Source organism: Lycorma delicatula, chromosome 3 (genome assembly GCF_047948215.1).
Source record: "Lycorma delicatula isolate Av1 chromosome 3, ASM4794821v1, whole genome shotgun sequence".
NCBI lineage: Eukaryota > Metazoa > Arthropoda > Insecta > Hemiptera > Fulgoridae > Lycorma > Lycorma delicatula.
In genome coordinates, this window is record NC_134457.1 from 226267237 (window position 1) to 226292625 (window position 25389).

At 29.4% G+C, this 25389-nt stretch overlaps 2 protein-coding genes across 7 annotated transcripts in view; one reads left to right on the top strand and one right to left on the bottom strand.

The window, feature by feature from the left end:
* Positions 1-4174: 4174 nt before the first annotated feature.
* On the bottom strand, positions 4175-14498 carry LOC142322485 (uncharacterized). Its single transcript, XM_075361607.1, has 3 exons — positions 14293-14498; positions 8130-8252; positions 4175-4959 (listed from the first exon to the last, which is right to left on the bottom strand). Exons 1-3 carry the CDS (start codon positions 14445-14447, stop codon positions 4776-4778), a joined length of 462 nt encoding a protein of 153 aa, XP_075217722.1. The 5' UTR covers positions 14448-14498; the 3' UTR covers positions 4175-4775.
* Positions 14499-15433: 935 nt separating this feature from the next.
* Positions 15434-25389, top strand: part of LOC142322486 (uncharacterized) — a 56799-nt gene continuing 46843 nt past the window's right edge. For 3 of the 6 annotated variants that reach the window (XM_075361609.1, XM_075361612.1, XM_075361614.1), the window contains exon 1: positions 15483-15849. Coding sequence is in view for 2 of the 6 variants with exons in the window: in XM_075361614.1 (XP_075217729.1) it covers positions 15827-15849 (23 nt within the window). In the remaining 4 variants the exon portion in view is untranslated. Of the gene's footprint in view, positions 15850-25389 lie in introns of all 6 variants that reach the window. The other 3 variants (XM_075361608.1, XM_075361613.1, XM_075361610.1) reach the window with 3 other exon arrangements.

Genomic DNA, 25389 nt, shown 5'->3' on the forward strand with positions numbered 1-25389 from the left:
GCTGACTACCATAGAGTATTTACAAATGACGGAAATGTTTTATATTGTCAAGTTTGTGAGAAAAATATTTTGTGCACAAAAAAGTTTTGAATAGACCAGCATGTCAAGACAAGTCTTCATATCACAGGATTGCAAAGAAAAGGCACACAAAAACTTATAACAGCGGCAAGTAGTAGTGATTAACTTGCAAAGGTAAACAAAAAACCACTTTAGTATGGATTTATGTTAAGCATTGCTTACAAGTAACTCTTCACAAACTTACAAATCCTATTATTTTCTGTTGTTTGAATTAAAATATACCCCAGATAAATAGATACTGTATAAAAATTACATACCTACATATTCTGGAAGAAATATGCAATGAACTCAAGGATAGCATTTAAATTTAATTGTCAGTGCCTACAAAGACCTTAAAAAGAGACAAACCATTCTACGATCGCCAGATTTATGAATAAGCGTATTAAAAAAATATTTCCTGAATATTCTGTAGATGAAAGAGTGTTTATATTTCTCTCAGATGCTGCTCCCTATATGATCAAGGTAGCCAAAGCCCTCCCAAGTATTTTATCCCAAATTAATTCATGTAACGTGCTTTGCTCATGGAGTACATCGATTTGCTGAAGAAGTACCATCCACGCTTGGAAATGTAAATAAACTGATTTCATCAACAAAGAAAGTGTTTCTTAAGACATCTGCTCACAATAAGGCTTATAAAGAAAAACTGCCAAATGTGCCTTTACCTCCTGAACCAGCAGGAACTTGATGGGGAACATGGATTGAAGCTGTACTGTTTTACAATGAACATTTTGAGGCCATCAAAGGTGTAGTAAACAACTTCGATAGTGCAGAGGCTATGGCGGTTTGTCAGTCCAAGGAAGCATTAAATGATTCTAGTATAAAAAAAACATAGCTGTGATAGCACTCATTTTCCCCACATATCCTGTGAGTATTAAAAAGCTTGAAACTCAAGGTTTAGCATTGACTGAATCTAGTTAATGAATAAAATCCTGAATTCCACATTGCCAGAGGTATTCCTGTATATTTGATAACATTTTGAACAATAACCCATTTTGAACCTTTGTGCCAAATTGATAGTTTTATTAATGGGACAGGTGAACTTTTGCCAGAAACAATAAGTGCTAACAAGCAGCCAAATTGAAATACTGCCCATACCTCAGTGGATGTGGAACGATCCTTTTACACTTATAAAAATATTCTGAGTGATCGAAGAGACAATCTTACTACCGAACATTTGGAACAGTACCTGATTGTTTACATTTACAGAAGTAACAAAATATTAAATAATTGATAATTATCAAATTTATCTACATGTTATTAAACTACTTAGTAATTATTTGCTGATTTTGAAATAAAAAAACTAAATATTACCATTTTTTTATTATTTAAGGTTACATATTTTGACACTTTCATGCATATTTTATGCAATTTTCAAGCTTTTTATATTGCATATATTCTGGTATCTTAATAATTACAAATTTTCACAATGTCTGACTTAATGTCTGACATGGAAATGTGACAACAAATCTTCCAAGTTCATTTCTATGTGTTATTTGTGAAACTTGTTTTCACAAATAACACCTATAGTTTTCCATTTACAAGGCTTCTGCAAATAATAACTAAGTGGTTTCCACCATCTGATAAATTTTGCATTCCTAAGACGGTGAATCGATAATGGAAATAAACTATGAAAATTGTATAACATTTGTCCCTGTGAGGAAGTCACAGCAGATGGCAGACCAAGACACAAACTCTGGGAACAACTGACTTCATAGCTTTTTTACAGATAAAAAAGCAGACTCCATTTATTGGTATATTTTTCACTGAATAAAAACTTCCCCTTTTCTTCACCCATGTAAATATTCAACTTCAACTGTTCTCCACTATTTTTTTTTCTTTTAGAAACAGTAACCTCAGATTATAGGCCTAAAGAACCCAATTATCAAATTGGAGATGACACCTAGGTGCCCACAAACACTTTTGGAGCTGCTGTTAAGTAAAGGATGGGAAACTTACAGCCTATTCCCCAAGTTGTTGTGATGATTACATCTGTTTCAGTTACAGCTTCTGAACTGAGAATTAATAGCACCGACTCTCTATATAAATCTGTTCTCCGATCCAGTTTTCATATTTTTATCTGAAAAGATAATCAATATAGACAAATCAAACTTTCTTTTTCCTGTTTAGCCTCCAGGAATTGCCATTCAGGTATTACTTCAAAGGATGATATGTACAAGTGTAAATGAAGTATAGTCTCAAGTTCAACTGAAATGTGTGGTTAATTGAAACCTAACCATCAAAGAAAACCGGTATCCACGATCTAGTATTCAAATCCATGTAAAAGTAACTGCCTTTAATGCTGGAACACTCGACTTCCAAATCAGCTGATTTGGGAAGACACGTTCACCACTAGACCAACCCAGTGGGTTAGACAAACTAAACTAGACATTAATAACTACAAGGAATTTATGGAAGATTGTTAGATGCCATAGTCAAATAGTTGTAAATAAATTAATATGAAACACAAAACAGCAAACCAGTGTGTGGAACAATAAATATTCTACGACTTGCTTAATATAGAAAATGAGCAAAGCGGTTTCTTGATTATTTTCAATACTGAGCCTACCTTTTAGAACTATTAAAACCTACAAGTAACACTTCAAGAGACTGACTGTATAATAAGCATTGCTATCAGAAAAAGCAATTCTGATTAGTGTTGTTTATAAATAAATACATAAAATGTAAATCAGTCTACACCAACTTCACATAAAAAAAAATCTGATGTGGACATCACATGACTTCCTTGTATACCTATTAAATTACATATACACTTTTTTTTTAATGAAAAGTACATGGAATTTTATTTTATTAATAACTTTGGATATTTTTTCATATTTTTATTTTTTTATTACTGAATTATTATTTATCATAAAACTTTTTTAATAATCAGAGGTTAATAATTATTAATAAATCAATATGTTTAAATTTAAAGGAAAAAAAGAGATGAAGTTTGATTCGAACTAATGTGCCTTCCCCTTCTAAGATCCAAATATTTCATTAATTAAAATTTCATTTGTTTATAACTCTGGAACCAATGAAAATAAGTACCTGTTATGATAAATCGTTGGAAAGCTCTCAATGGCTTATTACTGCAGTTAAGAAAAAGTCCAAAATCCACATTTTTTTTGGATTTTGGGCTTTTCTGTATACTATTGGTTCATAGATTGGAATCAAAAGGGGAGGTGCACAACTAGATGTTCTAAATCCAAAATTTCATCATCTTACAGCTAATAATCGTTTTTGAGTTATGTGAAATACATATGTTCATACATACATAAATACATATGGTAAATACAGACATCTTGCCAAAACTATTCAAAATGGATTCAGAGATGGTCAAAATGGATATTTCCGTTGAAATCTGAAAACCGACATTTTTCACGATCACAATACTTCCTTTACTTCATACAAGGAAGTAATTAATACTAAAGTACTTTTCTGTAACTAGAAAATAATGTCTGTATTTAATATATTTCAGAAAATGATCTATGAGTAGAAATACTGAGTTGATTCCATATGTTTCAATGAGTATAAATGTTTCATAGTGCTTTCAAAAACAAATGATATGGTCAAGTTATTCATGAAGATAAAACTTACAATTCTGCTTCAGATTCTTTAAAGATGACAGACATCTCACGAGTAATGCATGTTGAACTGCCATGGAAAATCAAAATGGAAAAAAGGATTAAATTAACAGAATATATTTTATTCAGTGAATGACACACACATTTTATTCTAGAAAAAAAGATGAATTATAAATTACTTTGTAAAAACTGTCTCATGATGAGTAACTTCAGTACTTCATTATTTTTACAATAGCTTTAAAAATTAGATAATAAAAGAAAACTATATTTTAAGAATTTTAAATGTATTTCTTCATAAAAAAAATTACAACATTATGAAATTACAAACACTACTTCATTGATCACTATTAATAATTAAAACTGTTTTAATTCTATGAAAAGATTACATAAATGATATACAGTGATAGAAATAATACAATTATAAAATATTTACTTGTGCATCCCCATTTTAAAAACATTACAGAAAACCATTTTAAAATGCATAGATATTAAAATAAGTAAACTAGTTTGTAAAAAAAAAAACCCCTAATTGTGCTCTTTAATTATTTAAAAAAGTCTCATGCTCAATCCAACAAGTTGGTTGAATACTCTCCCATGTCATATTCTCAGAAGGAAAATTCACTTCAACAATGTTCTCAGTATCAACAAAATATAGCGATTGATTATCTGACCAACTAATAAAGCGATTATGATTTTACTGTGATTATTAAATATGATTTATAGAACACCAACAATACTAATAAAACTTTCCTGATAAAATGAAAACAACTTGAAAATACTCTCAATGAAAGTAATATAATAGTATTTCTCACTCTGAACACTAGAACAAAATAAAATTAATCGCTGATATAAAAAGAAGTTACACATTTTAATCGGTTGTTGTCTTCATTTGTTACATTTCACTATTGTTATAATATTTACATATTCTTTATAATAAAGTCATCAGATAAAAATAGAAGAAAAAGCAATTCCACTGTTATAAATTTACATCTTTTACATAATCATGTCGAGCTGAATATAAGATTAACTAAATTAGAAGACTACTCACAACATTCTTATATTAAGCTCAACCCTGTAAAAATAATATTAATTCTAAAATGAATACCAAATAAATTATTTAGTTGTTTTAGATGCCTTGGAGTCAATAAAATCTAAACATTCTTTACCGACTGCAGTCAAAGTGAAGCCAGAAACCAGACCGAGAATCGTAGCTACTGTTTTATTGTTTGGAAGAATGCTTCTTAAAAGAGCCCATAGAAGTACAGAGCCAAAACTGAATAAAACTGATCCATACGTACTGAAACAAAGAATAAAATATATACCGTATTTGTACAATTAATAAATTATCTTTACATTCTTCTAATTTATTTATTATTACTTAATAGTTTTAACATAAAAATACGAAAAGAAAGAAAGAGAGAGGAATCAATGATGTGCCTGCAATCTACTGTTTGAGATTGAAGATGTATCATCAGCTGATGTACATCATCAGAGACAATTCACTTACAGTTCCACACAGTACTGACCGATCCTTATTTTTAAACGTAAATGATAGACTTCATAATCTATTCATATTTATTTCACATTCTGAAGACTTTGCTAACCATAACTTAGCAAAGAACAGTAATATTGTACATTTGTGTCATTCAAATAGGCATTATTCAAACTGCATTGTAAAAAAGGATATTTTATCAATCTTGTGAATTCATTAATAAAATGAAAACTCTGTATGCACAAAATACATTTACAGTATATGATCTGAGTTTGTAGATCAACTATGCATCCTTTTCAGGGATGTAACTACTTTATAATTCAGGAGTAAGCAAGAATCACGCAAAAAGTCTTTTAGCCAAGTAATAATTCCAAGAATCATAACACATTACAGTATCCTATATCCATATTTTAATTGTTGGGAATTATTTTTCATTAAGTTACATACAATAATAACACCATATATTTGTTTATATTAAGAAACTAAAACAAAGAGTAATAAGGAAAATAAATATTTTACTGATGATACATTCTATTATGCTGATGAAATACAACTAGATTTAGCAATATAAAGAGAACAGAAATATTTACTTTTAAATTCTTAACTATAATTGACTAAACAAACAAATGTCACCAATAAATTCAAGAAGGGTTAAAACAATAATTCTCTTATAATTAAAATAAACACGACTTTCACAAAAATTTCAATAATAAAAATTATATTCAGAAGAAAATATTTTCATCAGATCTAAGTAAATAAATGCATCTAATTAAGAGGTACATCAAAGAGTTATATATAACAAAAACCTAACTTTTTGCACCACAAAAAAGTTGCAGCATAACAGGCACACAGTTAAATAGAAACTATGTACTGTTTACTAATTTTCATATGCAAATCGGCTTTTTAAAAAATAAAAATGACAGACTGCTTTGCAATGATTGCAATAACTGAATTTTCCAATGATTTATGCAAGATTATCGAACTACAGTCAAAATGGGTTCTGGGATGGTCAAAATGGATATTTCCATGGAAATTTGAAAACCAAAATTTTTCGCAATCATAATACTTCCTTTACTTCATACGAGGAAGTAAAAATAAATGAGTGGGAATCTCATAAACAAAAAAGATACGATTTGGAAATTAAAAGATATTATAATTTTTGGTAGGTGAAATATTACTTCTTTGACCAGAAAAAATTACAAATAAATGGAATGTTAAAATGTAGGATTAAATTTATCAATAGAACTAAGAAGGAAGCAAACAGGTGCTGATAGATACTGGATTAGTGGAAAAGAAATCTTGAATTAGAAAGTTGTGAACTCAAGAATAGTCATAAAATTGGAAAAGAAAGTTGTTAGGAAGATAAGATTGCATCTGGAATGTTACCGTCAAAAGTTATAAGAGAAACCTGGTAGATTTGATGGAAAAAATGGAATTTAGATGGCATGGTCATGCGGTAAAAATTACTAAAGGATCTAAATTAATACTGGAAGTTAGTTCAGACAGAGAGAGAGAAACAACGATGAGATCCTGATAAGCAGCTTAGTGGATTACATGGGGAGAGGTAAAGAAGTACAAGAAGTAAATAAAGATGGTTTTTGGACAGAGAGTAAAATCTTGTTGGATACTGCAACGAGTTATGACAAAAAACTGGTATTCAAGATCTTCAAAATTTAGAAACAAGTTGCTACTTTCAGTGCTCAATACAACTGTTTCTAATCAGAGTTGTAAGTAGGACATATGAATGGCAATAGCCAAGAACAAGACAATGAAATTAAGGAGACTACAAAATTCAATTTAATAAAAAAATTAAAATATCTTGCAACAATTTTGATTTACTTCCAAGCATTTATGTAGAGCTTAAAATCTAACCCTTCCATCAATGACAAAGTTAAAAAAAAACAGTTATGGTATGATTTGTCACACAAATTTATGGCAAATAATTAACACAACCTCAACTTTAGGCTAATATACAGTATAAATATATATATATTCTAATACAGACTGTTATGACTTGTACAGTAAAAAACAAAATGTAAGAGCATTGATGGTCTCATACCAGAACCATAGCCTGTACAAAAATCTAAATTCAGGAAGCATACATCTGGGCAGTGCAACTGGCTGTTGATCCATACTAATGCACACTATTATAGCCCTCAGTTATATTTGGTGATAAATGTTGGCCAATATAACACGAAGCACTTAATTCCCATTCTATTATTTTGCATAAAATGATTGTTATTTCTACATAGTTTTTTTTTAAAAAACTAACTTTAGACTCTTTAGTTTTATTGTTATTAAAAATATGGAGAAACTGACAATTCCCCTCATGTAAAATAGTTATTTGTAAAGAAGCAAATAACTTTTTTCTTCTTTTTTGAAATAGATTTTAATTGATTCATTTTGTGATGAATAAGGATTGAAATATGTAAAAAAATAAAAATCCCAGCTAACAGTACTTATCTTAACAGTTATAAAATGCACAGAATTTCAAAATCAGATTTTCTAAATTTTTACATCCTTTTCTTCTAATCAAGTTCCTTTTCTATCAAATTCAAATTTTCTTTCTACTACAAGTATGACCATGGATAAGATCTCACAATTTATTTTAACCATAAATTTACACACAAAATCTTCAAGTTTTATAACTAAAACACTCCTTAACAGAATTGTAGCACCTAATTATTTTTTTTAAATATTGACTCCAATTATTTGTGGAATGTAATCAATAGATTAAAAAAATAATAATAAATCTCAAACAATACAAAAGATTATAATATTCAAAAATAAAAACATAAAATTTACAAGTAAACAAGTAAAAATAAATCTATGAATTCCTATAAAGAGTTGAATAGGCTCAATAGTTTGTTAAAGATCCACGGATGAAGAAATAATCAAACACTTGCTGATACAAGCAAGGAAAGTTAATATTAATTTACAGATTAAACACGTGAAAAAAAAAGTTAATAGTTTACCAGTACATAATCCGGATTTTTCCTGGGGCGCCACTTAAGTGTGGTCTATTATAAACATGAAGTCCAGTTCCAACAATTGAATTAAGAAGAAGAATGTTGGTAACATCTCTATTTGGAATAACTCTGAAAAACAAGGTAATAAAACTAAATTAATTAATAAGCATTAAGATATGTAGTCAGATAATAACAGGCTATTTCATATATTTAAAATCTATTTAAAATATCACACCACTTCATCATACACCAATGAAAATTACAAATTAAAAACAGTTGTAATAAACATAAAGCAGTGAATTCAATTTTAACATTAATATAACATGGGTTTCATTTTTTTTTAAACTTTTAAAAGAAACATAAAACAGTAAATTTCTACTAAAGCAATTATAGCACTAATTTTAACAAAAGTAGCTGAATTCTTTGCAGTTAGATGATGAAGTATTAGTTTGTAACTTAGAGAAAAATATCTACAGATTATATATATATATATATATATATCACATGTTTATCATTTTTATTTTATAAAGTAAGATCACATTCACCACAATTTTGGCATAAACAGTAAACCTCATGGATTTGGCAATAGACCTACCATGGCTTTAGTGATGAAGCCTTAATAGTTGTTGCTATAAAAAAAAAAATTAAATATTAGCTTCTAAAATAATATTTATTGTATTTTTTCTATTTTGAAACATTACAATAGTTAAATAAATAAGTTGGTGATTGCAGTAATATTAAGTGTATCTTTATTTTTCTTGTACTTTAAATAGTTATAGACTGCAATCTTAATATCTCTATTAATGAACATCAAATAAGTTTGAGAAAATATGGGCCAATGTTCAAAAGTATTCAATTCATTCTTTTTGCATGCTAATGCAAAAAAGTAAATGAAATGATATCTATATTCCACAAATTACAGCCTAAATGAATTTTTTAAGTTGTTTAATATCAGGTAAAAAGTTGAAAGAGAAATTTTTAATAATTAGTAACAAAGTATTTAATAATAGAAATAAAAGAATGATAAAGATAAAGATATGAATAATCAATGCAAGACTAATCTTATAGCAAATTTGTACAAAGAAGTTAGGTGTTTGGCAAAGCAGTTGCCTGATTAAATTTCTGTGTTGGAATTATTCACCAAATAAAATCTGAAACTTAGACGAGACCTGGAAGTGGTAACAATCTTTAACGTGTTAGTTATGCAGGTAATTGTGACCCCCTATCTGCATGGATTTAAAAAAAATAAAAGTACAGAAACAAGTTAGTTGAATTTATTTTAAGTTCTGCTTAAGATATGTATATAATATCTCAAACGTAATAATAAACATTCTAGAATACTGATTAATAAATGTTTTATCATGAAAAAAGGGGGTATATACAGTTAATTGGTTTTGCTAGTGTGATAATCTCAAAACATGGATCTATGCACAAGCCAGCTTTACAGTTATACTAGTCATAAAACTTAAAATCCCAAGTTATTACTATCTGTGACTTGTAATGTATCCCCAGAAAATAAATCAGTCATTCTAAAAATTTGACCTTTTAGGTCTACCGCATCAGCAGAACCATTATGCTTTATACTACCAAATGTATCCTCTCATCAGTCTCATTTAATGCACCAATATCTAAATGTTAAGTCATCAAATAACCTTGCTATTTCATTATCAATCACATAAGCACTATTTTCTGCCTTGTTTGAACTGTTTACTCTCTACAAAAAATATCCCTATAACACAAATTGAAAACAAAAGTATACAAATTCAAAAAAAAATATGGTAAAGTAAAGAAACTCGTTATACACAGTGTTTTTATAACTAGATTTGGAAAAAGAAAACATTACATAAAAACAACATTACTAAAAAACCAAGATAAATTACATTATGGAAAGAAAACAACTGTAAACATGATGTTTTTATGACAAAAATTGCGAAAATGTAAGTGTAAACTGAATAACAACATTGAACGACGTGGCGGAAATCGAAATGACAGTAGCATGGCGGGAGGAATAGGCTACAGTAAAGGAACATTCAAAACAGTTGTTTCTCTTGGCAACTGTTACAGAAATTAAGCCTATGAATAACATTTTATAACCTAATGATGATATTTCCTTATATACTAAATAAATTGAATCTAAGTCATTTTACACAGCAACGGCTAACAGCAATACATGAAGCGTACTATTACAGCAAAATGCCACGGGACTGAATTTTCACGGGACTGAATTTTCACAAAATGCGTCTAAAGGTTAAAATGACTGAAAATATTTTTAAGCAATATTTATGAGTCACAACAATCTTTATCACACTTCATATATATTCTACATAATCAAACTTCAATAGAAACATGAAAGCTGTAATCTGAAGTTAAGGATGCCAAAGAATGTCAAAAATAACTAAAACTAAATTCTTGTATTATCAACCAATCAAGTTATTGCATCTGAAGTTTTTGTATTTCATTACAGCCTTTAAATTTAACATTATATAATATGGCAAGCATATTAATGCATATCCTGTATTATCAAAATAGTTATCTTAGTTTGATATATGTTTAAATAATTGTATTATTATACTCTTATTCCCACTTATCCTGGATGTGGAAATCAAGCATTTTTTGCTCATATTCACAATTTTTGTATACTTTGAATTGAATCTCAAAGTTGAAATTTATACTAGTTTGATACCATAGCGTACAATTAAGATTAAGATGTGCAATTTTCAGATTTTTACCCGATTCCCCAATAGATATCGAAGCTGAAAAAATTCAATGTTTAAAAGTGTAAGCTGCTCACTAAGGATATTTTTTTATAAAGTAACTATACTCTTATATATAAAAACACAGAAAAAAAATTGAGGCTGAGTAACTGTTTCTTCCTTGAGAAATTACCCTACGAAAATTGAATTTTCTTCATTCTCATTCTATAACTTACGGCTACAAAACATACACGAGCAAAATCATATTAGGTGGATAAGGTCAGAATGTACTGAACACAATACAGTTTGAAAAGCCTTTCTCTTTTTCTGTTTAGTCGCTGGAACCACCGTAAGGTATTATATCAGAGGATGATATGAATATATATGAAGTGTAGTCTTAGTTCAACCATTTCTGACATATGTGATTAACTGAAACCCAGCCACCAAAGAACACCAGTATCACGATCTAGTACTCAAATCCATATAAAAGTAACTGCCTTTACTAGGATTTGAATCTCCAAACTCTCAACTTTGAATGATGATTTGGGATGAGTTAAATCCACTAAACCAACCCAGTGTTGAATAATTTTGAAAATTGCAAATATGAAAAACAAAAATGGCCGCCATTTATAAACTGGATACAGTAAAAATTAAAATAAAATTAGTTTTGAACTACCAAAACATAAGGGAATGCACCTACAAAATATGAATTTTTTCTGACAGTCAAGCTACCAATCTTTTATTTTGAACCACTTGGCTCTTAACATAAGACAAGATGATCCCTATAAACTACAAAAAATTTAAAAATAAAATATGCCTCTTAAAAATGACAATGATTCTTTTATAGAAAAAAATTTATAAAAACAAATACAACTTTTTTGTCTTCAGTCATTTGACTGGTTTGATGCAGCTCTCCAAGATTCCCTATCTGGTGCTAGTCATTTCATTTTGGTATACCCTATATCTTACATCCCTAACAATTTGTTTTACATATTCCAAACATTGCCTGCCTACACAATTTTTTCCTTCTACCTGTACCTCCAATATTGAAGCGACTATTCCAGGATGCCCTAATGGCCTATAAGTCTGTCTCTTTTTTTAGCTATATTTTTCCAAATGCTTCTTTCTTCATTGATTTGCCACAATATCTCTTCATTTGTCACTTTATCCACCCATCTGATTTTTAACATTCTTCTATAGCACCACATTTCAAAAGTTTTCTAATCTTTTCTTCTTAGGTACTCGAATCGTCCAAGTTTCACTTCCATATAAATCTTATCCTGACATTTAATTTTTTATGTAAACAAATTGCATTTCTGACTGAAAACTCGTTTCGCCTGTGCTATTTGGCATTTTATATCGCTCCTGCTTCGTCCAACTTACTTGTTTCGCCTGTGCTATTTGGCATTTTATATCGCTCCTGCTTCGTCCAACTTTAGTAATTCTGCTTCCCAAATAACAAAATTCTTCTACCTCCATAATCTTTTCTGTTCTTATTTTCACATTCAGTGGTTTCCTTCATTATTTAAACTACATTTCATTACTTTCGTTTTGTTTTTGCATAGGACTTCATCCATGCTGTTCATTGTTTCTTCTAAATCCTTTTTACTCTCAGCTAGAATTACTATATCATCAGCAAATATATCATCTTCTCACCTTGTACTGTTACTCCGGATCTAAATTGTTCTTTAACATTAACTGCTAGTTCTATGTAAATATTAAAAAGTAACAGGGATAGGGAACATCCTTGTCAGACCCCCTTTCTTACTTCTGCTTCTTTCTTATGTTCTTCAATTATTACTGTTGCTCTTTGGTTCCTGTAAATGTTAGCAATCGTTCTTCTATCTATGTATTTGAACCCTAATTTTTTTAAAATGTTGAACATTTTATTCCAGTTTACGTTATCGAATGACTTTCCTAGGTCTATAAATGTTTGTAGGTTTGTTTTTCCTTAATCTTCCTTCTACTATTAATCAATATCTGCTCCAGGGTAAGTTTTGCAGTCAATGAGTTGATTTCTAAATCTTTGCTTAACCATGATATAATCTCAGATACCTTGCAGTATGGCCTGGCTTTTTTCATGTATATATTCTTCTATTATTATTTTTAAACTGGGTGTTGGAAAATTACTAAATTATACTTCGTGCAAAGCTCAAAGTCTGTCCCCTCTTTCATTCCTTTTGCCCAGCCCGTATTCACCCACTATATTTCCTTCCTTGCCTTTTCCAGTGCTTGCTTTCCAGTCTCCAACTATTATTAAATTTTCATCTCCTTTTTTATGTTTAATTACTTCATCAATTTCTTCGTATATACACTCTACCTCATCATCATCATCATGGGCACTTGTAGGCATATAAACGTTAACAATCGTTGTTGGTTTAAGTTTCAATTTTATCCTTATTACAATGATTCTATTGCTATGTATTTTGAAGTACTCTACTCTCTTTTGCTATCTTGTTCATTACAAAACCTACTACTGCCTGCCCATTATTTGTAGCCGAGTTAATTATTCTAAAATCACCTGACGAAAGGTCATTTTCCTCTCCCCACTGAACCTCACTAACTCCTACTACATCTACATTTATCCAATCCATTTCCCTCTTAAAATTTTCTAACCTACCAACCTTTTTTATACTTCATTCCACGCTCCGACTTGTAGAATGTTATTTTTCAATTTCTGGTGACCCCTTCCTTAGTAGTTCCCACCTGGAGATCCCAACAGGGGACAATACAATTAAGATTACAATAAAAAATAATTGTTAGTGCAATTATGAATGATTATTATCATGTCTTCAAAGACTCATCTGAAGCTCAAGGACTTAACCTACAAAAAAGATGTGAACATTAGTATCCTTTAAAAAACCTTCAACTTGACAAAAACTGCAGGTTTGATGAATTATACAAAAAACAGCTTTTAGTTCTTTTTAACTAAAATGAGTATGCTTCCTACAATGGTTTTGCAAGTAAACTGCATGCAATTGCAATATACGCTCTGAACCCTTAATTCCAATTTCTTAACTTGAAAATTCAACTATAAGAATTTAACCGACTTATATCCTAAAAACATTTTTTTAAGGCAACCATGATCAAAAGATTTCCCAAAGCGAATAATCAATTTATCAACTTACACAAACGTGGGCCACATACAAAAAAAAACCACTCGAAGGGCATAAAAACCCGTTCATTTAATATTCAAAATTCCACTTTTTTAAATGTGATTTTATAATAGGAAAACAAAAAAAGTGTAACTGGACAAAATATAATTATTAAAATTTGCATTAAGTTGGTCACAACCAAACGTAAAAAAAGAGGATATTATATGTGTAGCACAATGTCATTCCCAAAAGTAATACAATAATCAACTAAAATTCGTATTTATTTACTACTACAGAAAATGCACAATGTAATACAGAAAATCCAAAATAAAACTACAATTACGCACACAAAATAGGCACCAACAGAAATATTATATTTACCTAAGTATCAATCCAGGGTTCATTACGTTAACTGAAAGCACTGCATAACTTGATAATCCAACCGCTGGAGCATAATGATATAAAAGATTTGATTTTGTTAAAGATTTCAAGCCATATTTTTCTAAAACTGAAGACACAGCCGGTTTCGTAGCCATCTTACCCTCACTACTCTCCCATTGACTACACTTTTAAAAATACGTATAGTACTGATCTAGCACGCAGATCACACTCACAAAAATATAGACAAAAATTGTGTGAAGTGTTTTCACTTCACGACTTTAGGTGTCACTAGCGAGCATTGCATATTTGCGATATTCAAGTTTTTTAAACGTTAAATAACTAAGTCGTTTTTGGAAGTTACAAATAATGATAATGTTTTATTATGAGAACTTCATATTTGTATATTTTAAAACCACGGTCGTAATTAGGTAAATTTATTAACATTTTGTTGAAGAATGGACTTAATATATACCTATGCAACTGTAACGTCAATGTATGTTATTTACAATTTTCGTTGCAGTCAGATGCAGTATTCATTAATATTGTTACAGGATTTAATTCTTTTTGTTATAAGCTTACATGACACAGCTTTTAACACATTTTATTTTGTAGTATCAAAACTCATACACCGGATCTAAATCAGTAAGAACGCTCATATTGTCAGCAGGCATTCATATTAAAAGGAAAGAAATCGGTTCCCAAAAATCATACAAATAATTTCAGATGTTAATTTGGTGTCAAGTCTCTCAGTTCATACAAAAGTATGCCACAAAAGGTTGAATTAAATAACAATTAAGCTGCTGAATATATGAGATGCCTTTACATTAGAAATTATGACCTAAATAGTTTAGATATTTCCTGTTTTTGTTTCGGGGAAAGTCGTCATTAATTTATTAACTATAATTGGGATTTTTCATTCGTGAAATAATAACAATAAAATAACATTTATATTCACGTATTATACCGGAGGTCAGAATAATACAATTATAGATTTATTAATATTCAGTGAATAATATTTTCTCTTTGATAATGCAGTGGGTAAAATAATTAATTACGTTTCTCAGTATAATATTTTTACTATGAACTTAGAATATATTGAATCCCTAAGTAATGGAGAAATGCTTAGTTACTAAAGTTGGCAATGGAAGTGGCTACTCGTTTCTTTTAATACTAAATTCCCTTTTCTCATTGGCGTTGTCAGTTCTCCATATTTATGTTGTGTTGTGGTAGTTTCGGGAAATAAAATGAAATTTGTGATAAAGTCGCAAGTTCGTGAAGTTGAACTGCCGACGTCTTCTCCCATGACTTCTTCTTATATCGGAGAAGAAACTGGGTAAAATATAAGACTGTAAAGTTTGTACACTTGGATAGAGGGAAACAAGCCGAGGCTTGTTACTTTTCAATGGGAATATGGGATATAGTACTTAGTAGATTATTTATCTGATACTTTCCTGCTTTAATAATTCATATCATTTAGTTTAATAATTTTATAAAAATTATGTTTTTTATATGACACTGAAGCTAGATTAGGCTAATGTATTCAACTCCAAGTTTTGGGTAAGTGCGAGACATAAATGTTAATTTTTCGGCCAATACAATAACTCGTGTAACCGTTGCCGAAATTTAAATTAAGTAAACACCGTCGGAAGTTAGTTATTTCCCCTTATTTCAAATGTCAGTTGGCACAACAATGTTATTAACTTCAAAATGAAAATGCCCTACCGGGTTAAGTACTGTTAATTTATTATGATAGTTTTTAGTGTTCATTCATTTTTTACGGTTATTGTTTTGTTTGATGTTGAAGTTAGAAAACTAAGTGAATGGTTTTATTTTGATGAGTTAGACTTTTAACGTTATTTTAGTTTGATATTTATGTTTGTAAGTATATAGATTTGAAAATATTGCGTTATGTTATCAAAACATTTTAACCTCCAAATTTTTCTGAGAATAAGGTTAAATGTAAACGTATCTTTAAAACATTTCCCACAGGTTTTTTTTATTTTAATGTTTTTATTAGAACCTTGTTTACGTTACCTAATCCTATGTTATACTACTGTGTTTGGACTAATGTTTAGAATATTTGTCATTATTTCTTTGATGTTATTTTCAACAAACACAAGAGTTGAGGTTGATGTATAGGTTTGAGAAGCATCAACTTCTTTTTTATGTAGGAATTATTTTTTTCTTGAGAGAATGTATTTTCTAAGAATTAAAACAGGTAAAATGCATTGAGAGATTAGCTAACTTAATCATGTTAGCATTAGCTGTTAGTTTACTTCACATATTCTGTTGGGTTTATACTTTCTTTAATGAAATAGTATATGGTTGATCTATATTGTACAATTTGTTTATTTGGGTCTGCTATTTGGTACGTAAAATATTTCTGAACATATCCTGTATATTTTCTTAATAGTTGTGTTAAATTTTTATAAATGTTGAAATAAAATAGTGAAGTAGATTTTAGAATCATTATCGTCATTTTGTAAGATTTTAAGGTAGTTTTTCACATTGTGATAATTCTTGTTTATTAAAAATCCTTAAATGGCTCCAAATAAGAGTCAAAGAAATTTCTTGCTCTTGCTCATTTATCCCCTTAAATTTTTAAATATATGAAGTTTAATAATTCAGATTTAAGAGTCAGATATTGATTGCATTTATGCCTGAATTTTTAATATCAAGAAAGACAGAATATTTCACCATTTTGACATTTTATTGTTTTTAAGAAGTAATCTTTATATCAATTTTTTGCAAAACTTTAATGTTTGTAATAATATTGACCAAAGATATTCTAACACTAATTGAAGACCAAGGTTAATGTTAGTTACAAATAACTGCCCTCGTTTTATTGAATACTACCATTCACATTTAAAAATTACTACTTTTCTTGATAATTTGTTTACCCAAATCATAAGTATTGGGTGTTCTCTTGCTGTTTGCAAGATTTAATTAATAAAACTTATTCCAATGACTTACCAATCACAGAATATTTAAATTAATCTATTTATTATTTAATAACATTCTGGTGGCAAACCATTTGTATAATAAACTACAGTTACTCTCATACAAACAAAGGATGTAATTGCCTATGCACTCTAAATCAAGGATATTATATTAGATATTTGAATACTTTCAGAACATATGAATCAATCGGTCATCACTGGCTCAGCGGGAAAATTATTCTTTTATGCATCACCTTTTAATAATTTATGATTAACAGCGGATGGTTTTTAACAGATTTATAATATACTATTGAAAATAACAGAATATAATAAATGACTTACCAATCACAGAATATTTAAATTAATCTATTTATTATTTAATAACATTCTGGTGGCAAACCATTTGTATAATAAACTACAGTTACTCTCATACAAACAAAGGATGTAATTGCCTATGCACTCTAAATCAAGGATATTATATTAGATATTTGAATACTTTCAGAACATATGAATCAATCGGTCATCACTGGCTCAGCGGGAAAATTATTCTTTTATGCATCACCTTTTAATAATTTATGATTAACAGCGGATGGTTTTTAACAGATTTATAATATACTATTGAAAATAACAGAATATCTTTTGCTTTTTCAAAATGTCTAAAGTTAAACTTTTCATACAGTCATGATAATTAGAAATTAAAAAATTGAATATTTATAGCAGATGCAAGTCACAAATGAGCATAATATATATTTTTAGACAAAATTCAGTGAATAATAAATTTAAAATAAAAAAGGATACTGACTTAATTACAGCATTTTTTTCTGATGAAAATAGCACTTTTAGCTAACATTTTGTGCCAATTGAGTACTTGAGATAGTCTTGTTTTTGCCTGTTGATTTTTTCCATCCTATCTGTTGTAATATATCTTTATTTTACTATAAGTTCCCTTTGGAATTTAATAGTTTTTTCAGTTTTTGTCTTTTTTTTTTTTACAAAAATATTTTCTAAATTAATAGGCTAACCAAATTTTTATAAATTAGATTTAATAATATTTATGGGTACACTTAATTCTGTATTAGACGAAAAATTATTGTAATTGCAACCTGTAATATGAAACTAACATTGAGCAGTGAGGTACCCTGTAATAATATGGAATAATTTTATTGTGATCAGCGTGAAATTTATTGTAAATATTAAAAAATGCACAACATGCAAAAAACTACTGCAAGACAGAAGTTACGTTTATAGTATTTGAGCCATCATCGTAGAGATATGTTTTCCAAAATTTAATTTTTTTCTAATAACTAAGAAATTTTTGTGAAAATATATTGTAAAAAATAAAGGTATTATTTTAATTACACTGCAGCAGAGTTATAACCCCTTCAAATTTGATTAATTTATTAAAAGATCTTTACTTTTGTTTTGCATGTAGTATGTTTGAAAATTATCAAATATAGGCTGAAAAAATATAGGAAGAATTAAGTGTAGGCTGTTTGAAAGGTATCAGATATATGATATATAGGTAAGAAGAATAACTTACCTATGGCTTCTAATCTTGGTCTCCTTCAAAGTAGTCCTCTTGCTATCTGACACGCTTAACACAGCCGGCTTCTGTTACTGGAAACATTTTTTCCAGTGCTCTAGTAATGGATATTATCTATGCTTGCATTTTTCATGACTCCCAGCTGTCAAATCGGTATCCTTTCAAAGGCACCTTAATTTGAGGAAGACCTGTTTGACAAAGAAACCCAGCCTTCTGATGTGACAAAATAGGCGTGTTATCATGATGCAACTGTCATTCACATGATTCCCACAAGTCTTGTCTCTTGCACTATATTGTATGATGAAGTCAGTGCAGAACCTCTAGCTTGTTGGTAGTTTGGCCTTCCAGTGTATATATTTGTGATGCAAGACTCTGCAGTAGTCAAAAGACAGTCAGTATCACCCACTTCGCTCCTCGCTTTCTTTAGCCATGGGGATGGTGGTAACCTCCGTGATAACCAAGCTTTATTTGCTTTCTGGGCCTTACTGTTATGTTGAAGATTCATCACAGCCTCAAGAAAGGTAGGATAACAATTAGAAAATTTTAGTAAGGCCTGTGTAACTTCAAAACAAATATCTTTCTGATCAAACAAAAACAGTTTTGACACAAATTTTGCAGCTGCTCTGTGCATAGTCAAATTATCCATTAAAGTTGTGCATATGAAACCATTTCTAATTGTTATGTAATTTACAATTTCTCATATTATCAGCTAATTATTTTTCATTATCAAATTGTGCATATTGTCAATTACTTTTGGTTTATTGTCTTCATATCTTAGCCGCTCAACTGAAATTCACCTGTTTTGAAAATGATTATACCATTCTTTTAATTTGTGTAATTTGCACAACTTTGTAACCAAATGCCTGTTTAATTTTATGAATTATTTTTGCTATCATCAAGCTTTTAAGAGAATTTGATGCAGTAATGTGTTTGATGCATCTGTCATCATGCACAAATTAAAATCAACTAAGCACTTATACACTGACATGCACAATTGCTGCTGAACAACTGATGGCTCTATATAGTTCAAAAAAAAAAAAATATGTGCGCTTTAGATAGTAGTATTGTGCACTACCAAGTTTTACTGCTGAAATTTAAATACGTTTTGAGAAAAAAATTATTACTTATTTTTCTGCTTATATTACCTAACAAAGAATATCAACAAATAAGAATTTTTGAATCATAGTTGTGTTTTTAAAGTCTGTTAATAGTAATTTTTTTATTTATTTTATAAAGTTTTAAATGTAATTTTATTTTTGTTTGTATAAAAAAAGTTAGATCAAATTGTTTGTTATACTTATGTGCATTTATTTTTTCAGTTTTATTTCATTTATTTACATTTTACAATTTTCTGATTAGAGGAAAACGTAAGTTTGTACTCTTTATTTTTAAACATTGTGGCTGAAATACTCAAGATAGGTTTATTTTTACACACCGTGTGAACTTCAAAACTTGCTTAATTTGATGCTTTTAACCACAGCAGCAATATATTTTTATAATTTTTAGTTGTTACTCTAATGACCTATAAAAAATATCAAATATCCTATGGTGAATTACTTAAAAGTAAGTGGTTTTTTATTCTAGATTACTTCATTATTGACGTAATTCTTATAATAACATTCTTTTATTGCTAAATCAGAAATTTAATTATTGAAATAAACTGTTCTGTTGATTTTATGTTAATAGGTTTTTTGTAACTATTATATTAATATAGTAAATTTATATGAAAAAATATAAAATAATAAAAAATTTACAATGAAGTAATTTATTTGAAAAATCTGTACATAGGATAAAACTAGAAATTTTTTATTGATAAACTTAAGCCAAATTTTTTAACCCAATGTTTATAAAAACTTATAATTCTCTCATTTACTTTTAATATCGCTCAGTCTCTGGTGCTGCTATATTTTTCTTTGATGTAAACTGTTATTCCTGGCAGTTTTCTTGAGTTAGAAAGACTTATTTAGTTAGAATGTGGTCTAAAAGTGTATTAGACTAATTAGTCAGTTTATTTAATATACCATTGTTAAATGTTTTTTTGTTTTTTTTTTTCTAAAATGTTGTACTATTTTTCTAGTGGCTTCAGTAAAAGGATCTGTTCTTAATTTACCAACTTAGTTATCTATTTTTTTTTTTTCATCCTACCCTTACTCTTTACAAAATGAATCAGAGATCCATTATCATTGTTTTGTATAACATTATTGTAGTACAATACGTAGTTTATCATTTTGATTTTCAAAACATTTTTACATGAAAATTTAAGAAAATTGTTAATAGTTTATAATAGTTAATAGAATAGCTTACCTTTAGTTGCTAAACTTAAGAAAACCTTTATCCTCACTTCTTTGCAGTCACTGTACGTATTTTCTCGTTTTCTTTTCCAATTTTCTCAGAATATAGAATTAAATAAAAATTTTTAAAAAGGTGTGTTTTAAGCAATATTGATTTGATCTATTTTCATCTATTCTATAAAAGTTATCTGAAATTCGTAACAATTTTTTAAAATTGCATAAATTAATAAATATTTTTAAAAATAAAGATATTTCACACACACACACACACACACACACACACACACACACAGGGGCATATTTTTATCCAAAAAAAAATTGTTTTCCAAATTAAAAACAATTATGACTAACACTTTAACAGGCCATAAATTTAAAAATCAAAATTTAAAGAATTGATAAGTTTTTTTTAATATTAAGAGGTTGCTGTACATGATATGTAAAATATATATACATATATATTTGGATATGGTTTCGAGCCAGGCCAGTACCCGAGCGGAACGGTGATCACAGTGCACCGTTTCTAAATTTCATTCAGTTGCCCATCTCCTGCCTGCGGAAGAGGCTGCAGAGCCTGCAATGGAAGCATGGCAGCTGGAATGGGACACCACTACTAAGGGAAGATTCTTGTTTAAGTTTATACAGGATTTGGGAGATGGTATACCTCAAGCTCGTTTTTAAGGGCAAAGTGTGCCCCTGGGTGGTCACCAACCACGCTAATTTGAACCAATATCTGTTTCCATTCTGCCTGACAACTGATGAGCTCTGTGACTGCAAGGAGGTCCAGTCAAATGAACACCTGATGTTTGATTGCCCTGCTCTTGGGTGGGACAAGAGATTGGGCCACCCTGGAACTTAGAGTTCCAAGGGGAAAATTGGCTACCCATGAACTGCATTGTCAGACCATGTGGGAGTTCCTAGATGCAGTTGCTTTGTTCAACCAGTATCCATAGTTTGCTTAAGGGAAAGACTTACCACACTGTCGTGGGAAGCTGACCACCAGCCAATTATTATGGCTCCAAACGTTATAAAATGGTGGACATTCAGCGACCTAGGCATAGCAGCAAATTGCTGCCTAGATGAAATAAATTTTATTAAGGATGTCATATATATTTTTAGTAGTTGACGGGGTATGCCTACCCATTTTAGTAAATATATGACAAGTGAGTGGTTGGGACACGTAAGCCGATGGTGTATGGTACCACGCTTAGTCCACTCACGCTGTTAGGAAAGCTCTTGGAGCTATGTAATGATACTGGTCGCTAAACTGTTCAAGGCTCAGTTGCTGTTTGTGACACAGACATTCAGTCTTATGCTTTAGAGCGACCGATTGGGGTGGTGGCGGGGGAAAAGCCAAGCAAATTAATATACTTAAAAAAGTTGAATGTAAATGAACTTTCAAAAGAAAAAAAACATTTGTTACACTCAAAAGCACTCTACAGAACATTCAGTCAGTATTTGCCAACCATCTCATATACACAAATAACAATAAACATCATCACCAGCCAGCCTTGATATTACACTAAGACAAGCCGTATTTTTACCATATTCAAACCATAGAAAATTTATAAAACTCAAAAGCACATGACACAAATATGTTAAATGAACACAGTTCAAATTTAACGCACTTTTTGACCACATTCAAGCATGTATCTTCCAAATTCAAGAAAATCACACCTTGAGTGAGAAACATGAACAAAAACCACTGAAGGTAGCCCATTAAAGCGATTGAAATTTTTGTGATGTAATTTTTAATACTTTATATGTAATAAATTGGTTTTAGTTTGTTATTATAAGATACCTCAATAAGATTAAACTATTAATTTGTTAACAGTCATTGATAAAAATACGTGCGCGCACTCATGACAAATGTTTCTACTTAACTCCTACACATATATGAGGTGTGTTCAAAAAGTAACGAGAATTTTGAAATTTCACAGGTTGTATTAGTCGCATTCTCAGGATTTTTTCAATCTTGTATTGGTTAACGTGTCCGAAAAGTATCTGTACATTTTTAGACATATTGGATGTTTAGTCTGTTGTCAGCTGTCAAAAGGATAACATATGTTTTGGTACGATCGACGATCTTTTATTTATATATATAATGGATCAGAGAATTTGTATTAAACTTTGCTATAAGAATGGAATAAAGTCTAGCAATGTTTTAAAAATGTTAAATATTGCTTTTGGTGAGTCTGGTATGAATAAAGCAAGGGTTTATGAGTGGTATAAGCTTTTCCAAGAAGGTTGTGAAGACATTGAAAATGATGAGAGCCCTGGACGCCCCAGCACGTCAACAGCCGATGAAACTGTGGAAAAAGTGAAAGAAATGATTATGAATGATCGCCGAATCACAATCAGAGAAGTCGCTGATGATGTTGGGATATCAGTTGGCTCATGCCATGAAATTTTTTCAGATGTTTTGGATATGAAACGTGTGGCAGCAAAATTTGTTCCAAAATGTTGAAATTCAAATAAAAACAGCGACAAATGGAAGTTGTTCAGGACTCGCTAAATGAAGTCAACAACGATGCAGAACTACTGAAACGTTTCATAATAGGTGATGAAACATGGGTTTATGGATATGATGTCGAAACTAAGGCTCAATCATCCCAGTGGAGGCATTCTGGATCACCACGACCAAAAAAACTCTACAAGTATGGTCGAATGTGAAGGTTATGCTCACCATGTTCTTCGATTTTAACGGCATAGTGCATCATGAGTTCTTGCCACAAGGTCAGACAATCAATAAGGACTATTACCCACAAGTTCATCACTGTTTGCATGAAGCAGTCTGAAAAAAATGCCCAGATTCGTGGTAAAACAATTCATGGTTTTTGCATCACAATAATGCACCTGCTCACACTTCATTGCTTGTTCGTCAATTTTTAACCAAAATTAACACTGTAATGATACCCCAGCCAGCATATTCGCCAGACATGGCCCTGTGTGACTTTTTTCTATTCCCAAAAATAAAGAAAACCTTAAAGGGCCATCGTTTTACAAGCACAGATAATATTAAAAGTGAATCGCTAAAGAACTAAACACTATTCCAAAGATCGAGTTCCAGAATTGTTTTGGGGATTGGAAAAAGTGCTGGCATAATTGTATAATATCTAATGGGGACTATTTTGAAGGGGATAACATTAATATAGACGAATAAATAAAATTCTTTCCAATAAAACAAAAATTCTTGTTACTTTTTGTACAAAACTCGTATATATATATTTTTTTAAATCAATTCTTTTAAGAATCATACTCTCCCCTGCACTATATACAAATATGTTTATTTTATTAGATCAACCAAAGTAGAGAATAAATAAAGTAGGATGACTTACCTTGTTCCACAATGTATGCAGGAATGCTTTTGTGATTTACTCGCAACATCAGCTGCATTATATATTCATCTCAAATCACATTACAATCATGTCATCCATTTGTTATAAACCTTTAATATTTTTATTTTTAACTTTTATTCAGTTAAATTAAAAAATTAAAATTTAAGAATATGAAAAATTAATTAAAATTAACATTAAAAATTAAACTCTAAAAGTTTTTTTTTATCAAGGCATAAAATCAAATAAAAATAATTTTAAGTAAAGCAATTATGCATGTTTTCTATTTAACTACTTTACTATACTGATTGAAATATATTAAATTATACATCACTCTCAAAATAGATAGTGGTGCCATCTACTGCAGCTTTCAATACTTTCATCCTCTTATCTGTCTGAAGGTTGATCATGTTAAATTTATTATTATATATGTAATAATTATTATTATATAATTAATACTAATATATTAATATAATACTACTTAAATTAATTTTTACATAATTATTAATTTTATTTATATATATATATATATATATATATATATAGTATCTTTCTAAATTGTTTAATCCCTTAACTATATTTGTTTTCATATTACATCTTTTAATTTCCAGTACTCTTAAATTTGTTCAAAATTTAATGTAATGTAATTTAAATTTAATTTGTTCAAAATAAGGAATAAAATTCCTACTATAGCGGATTGATATTTACCTTCGAAATTAATAATAAGAAAAATAAATTATTAGATGTGAATATTGAAATTAGTAATGAAAATAATCAATCTATAACTTCAGTATATAGGAAATCCACATCTAAAAAAATCACTATACATAGATCTTCAAATCACCAGTGGTCACACTAAATTAGTACTTACACAGACATGGTAAATAGAACAATTAATTATACAAAGTATAATGAAAATAAAAATAAATTAAACAAAGAAATAGGTATTATAAAACAAATTGCCTTATGTAAAACACCTAATAAGTAATAAA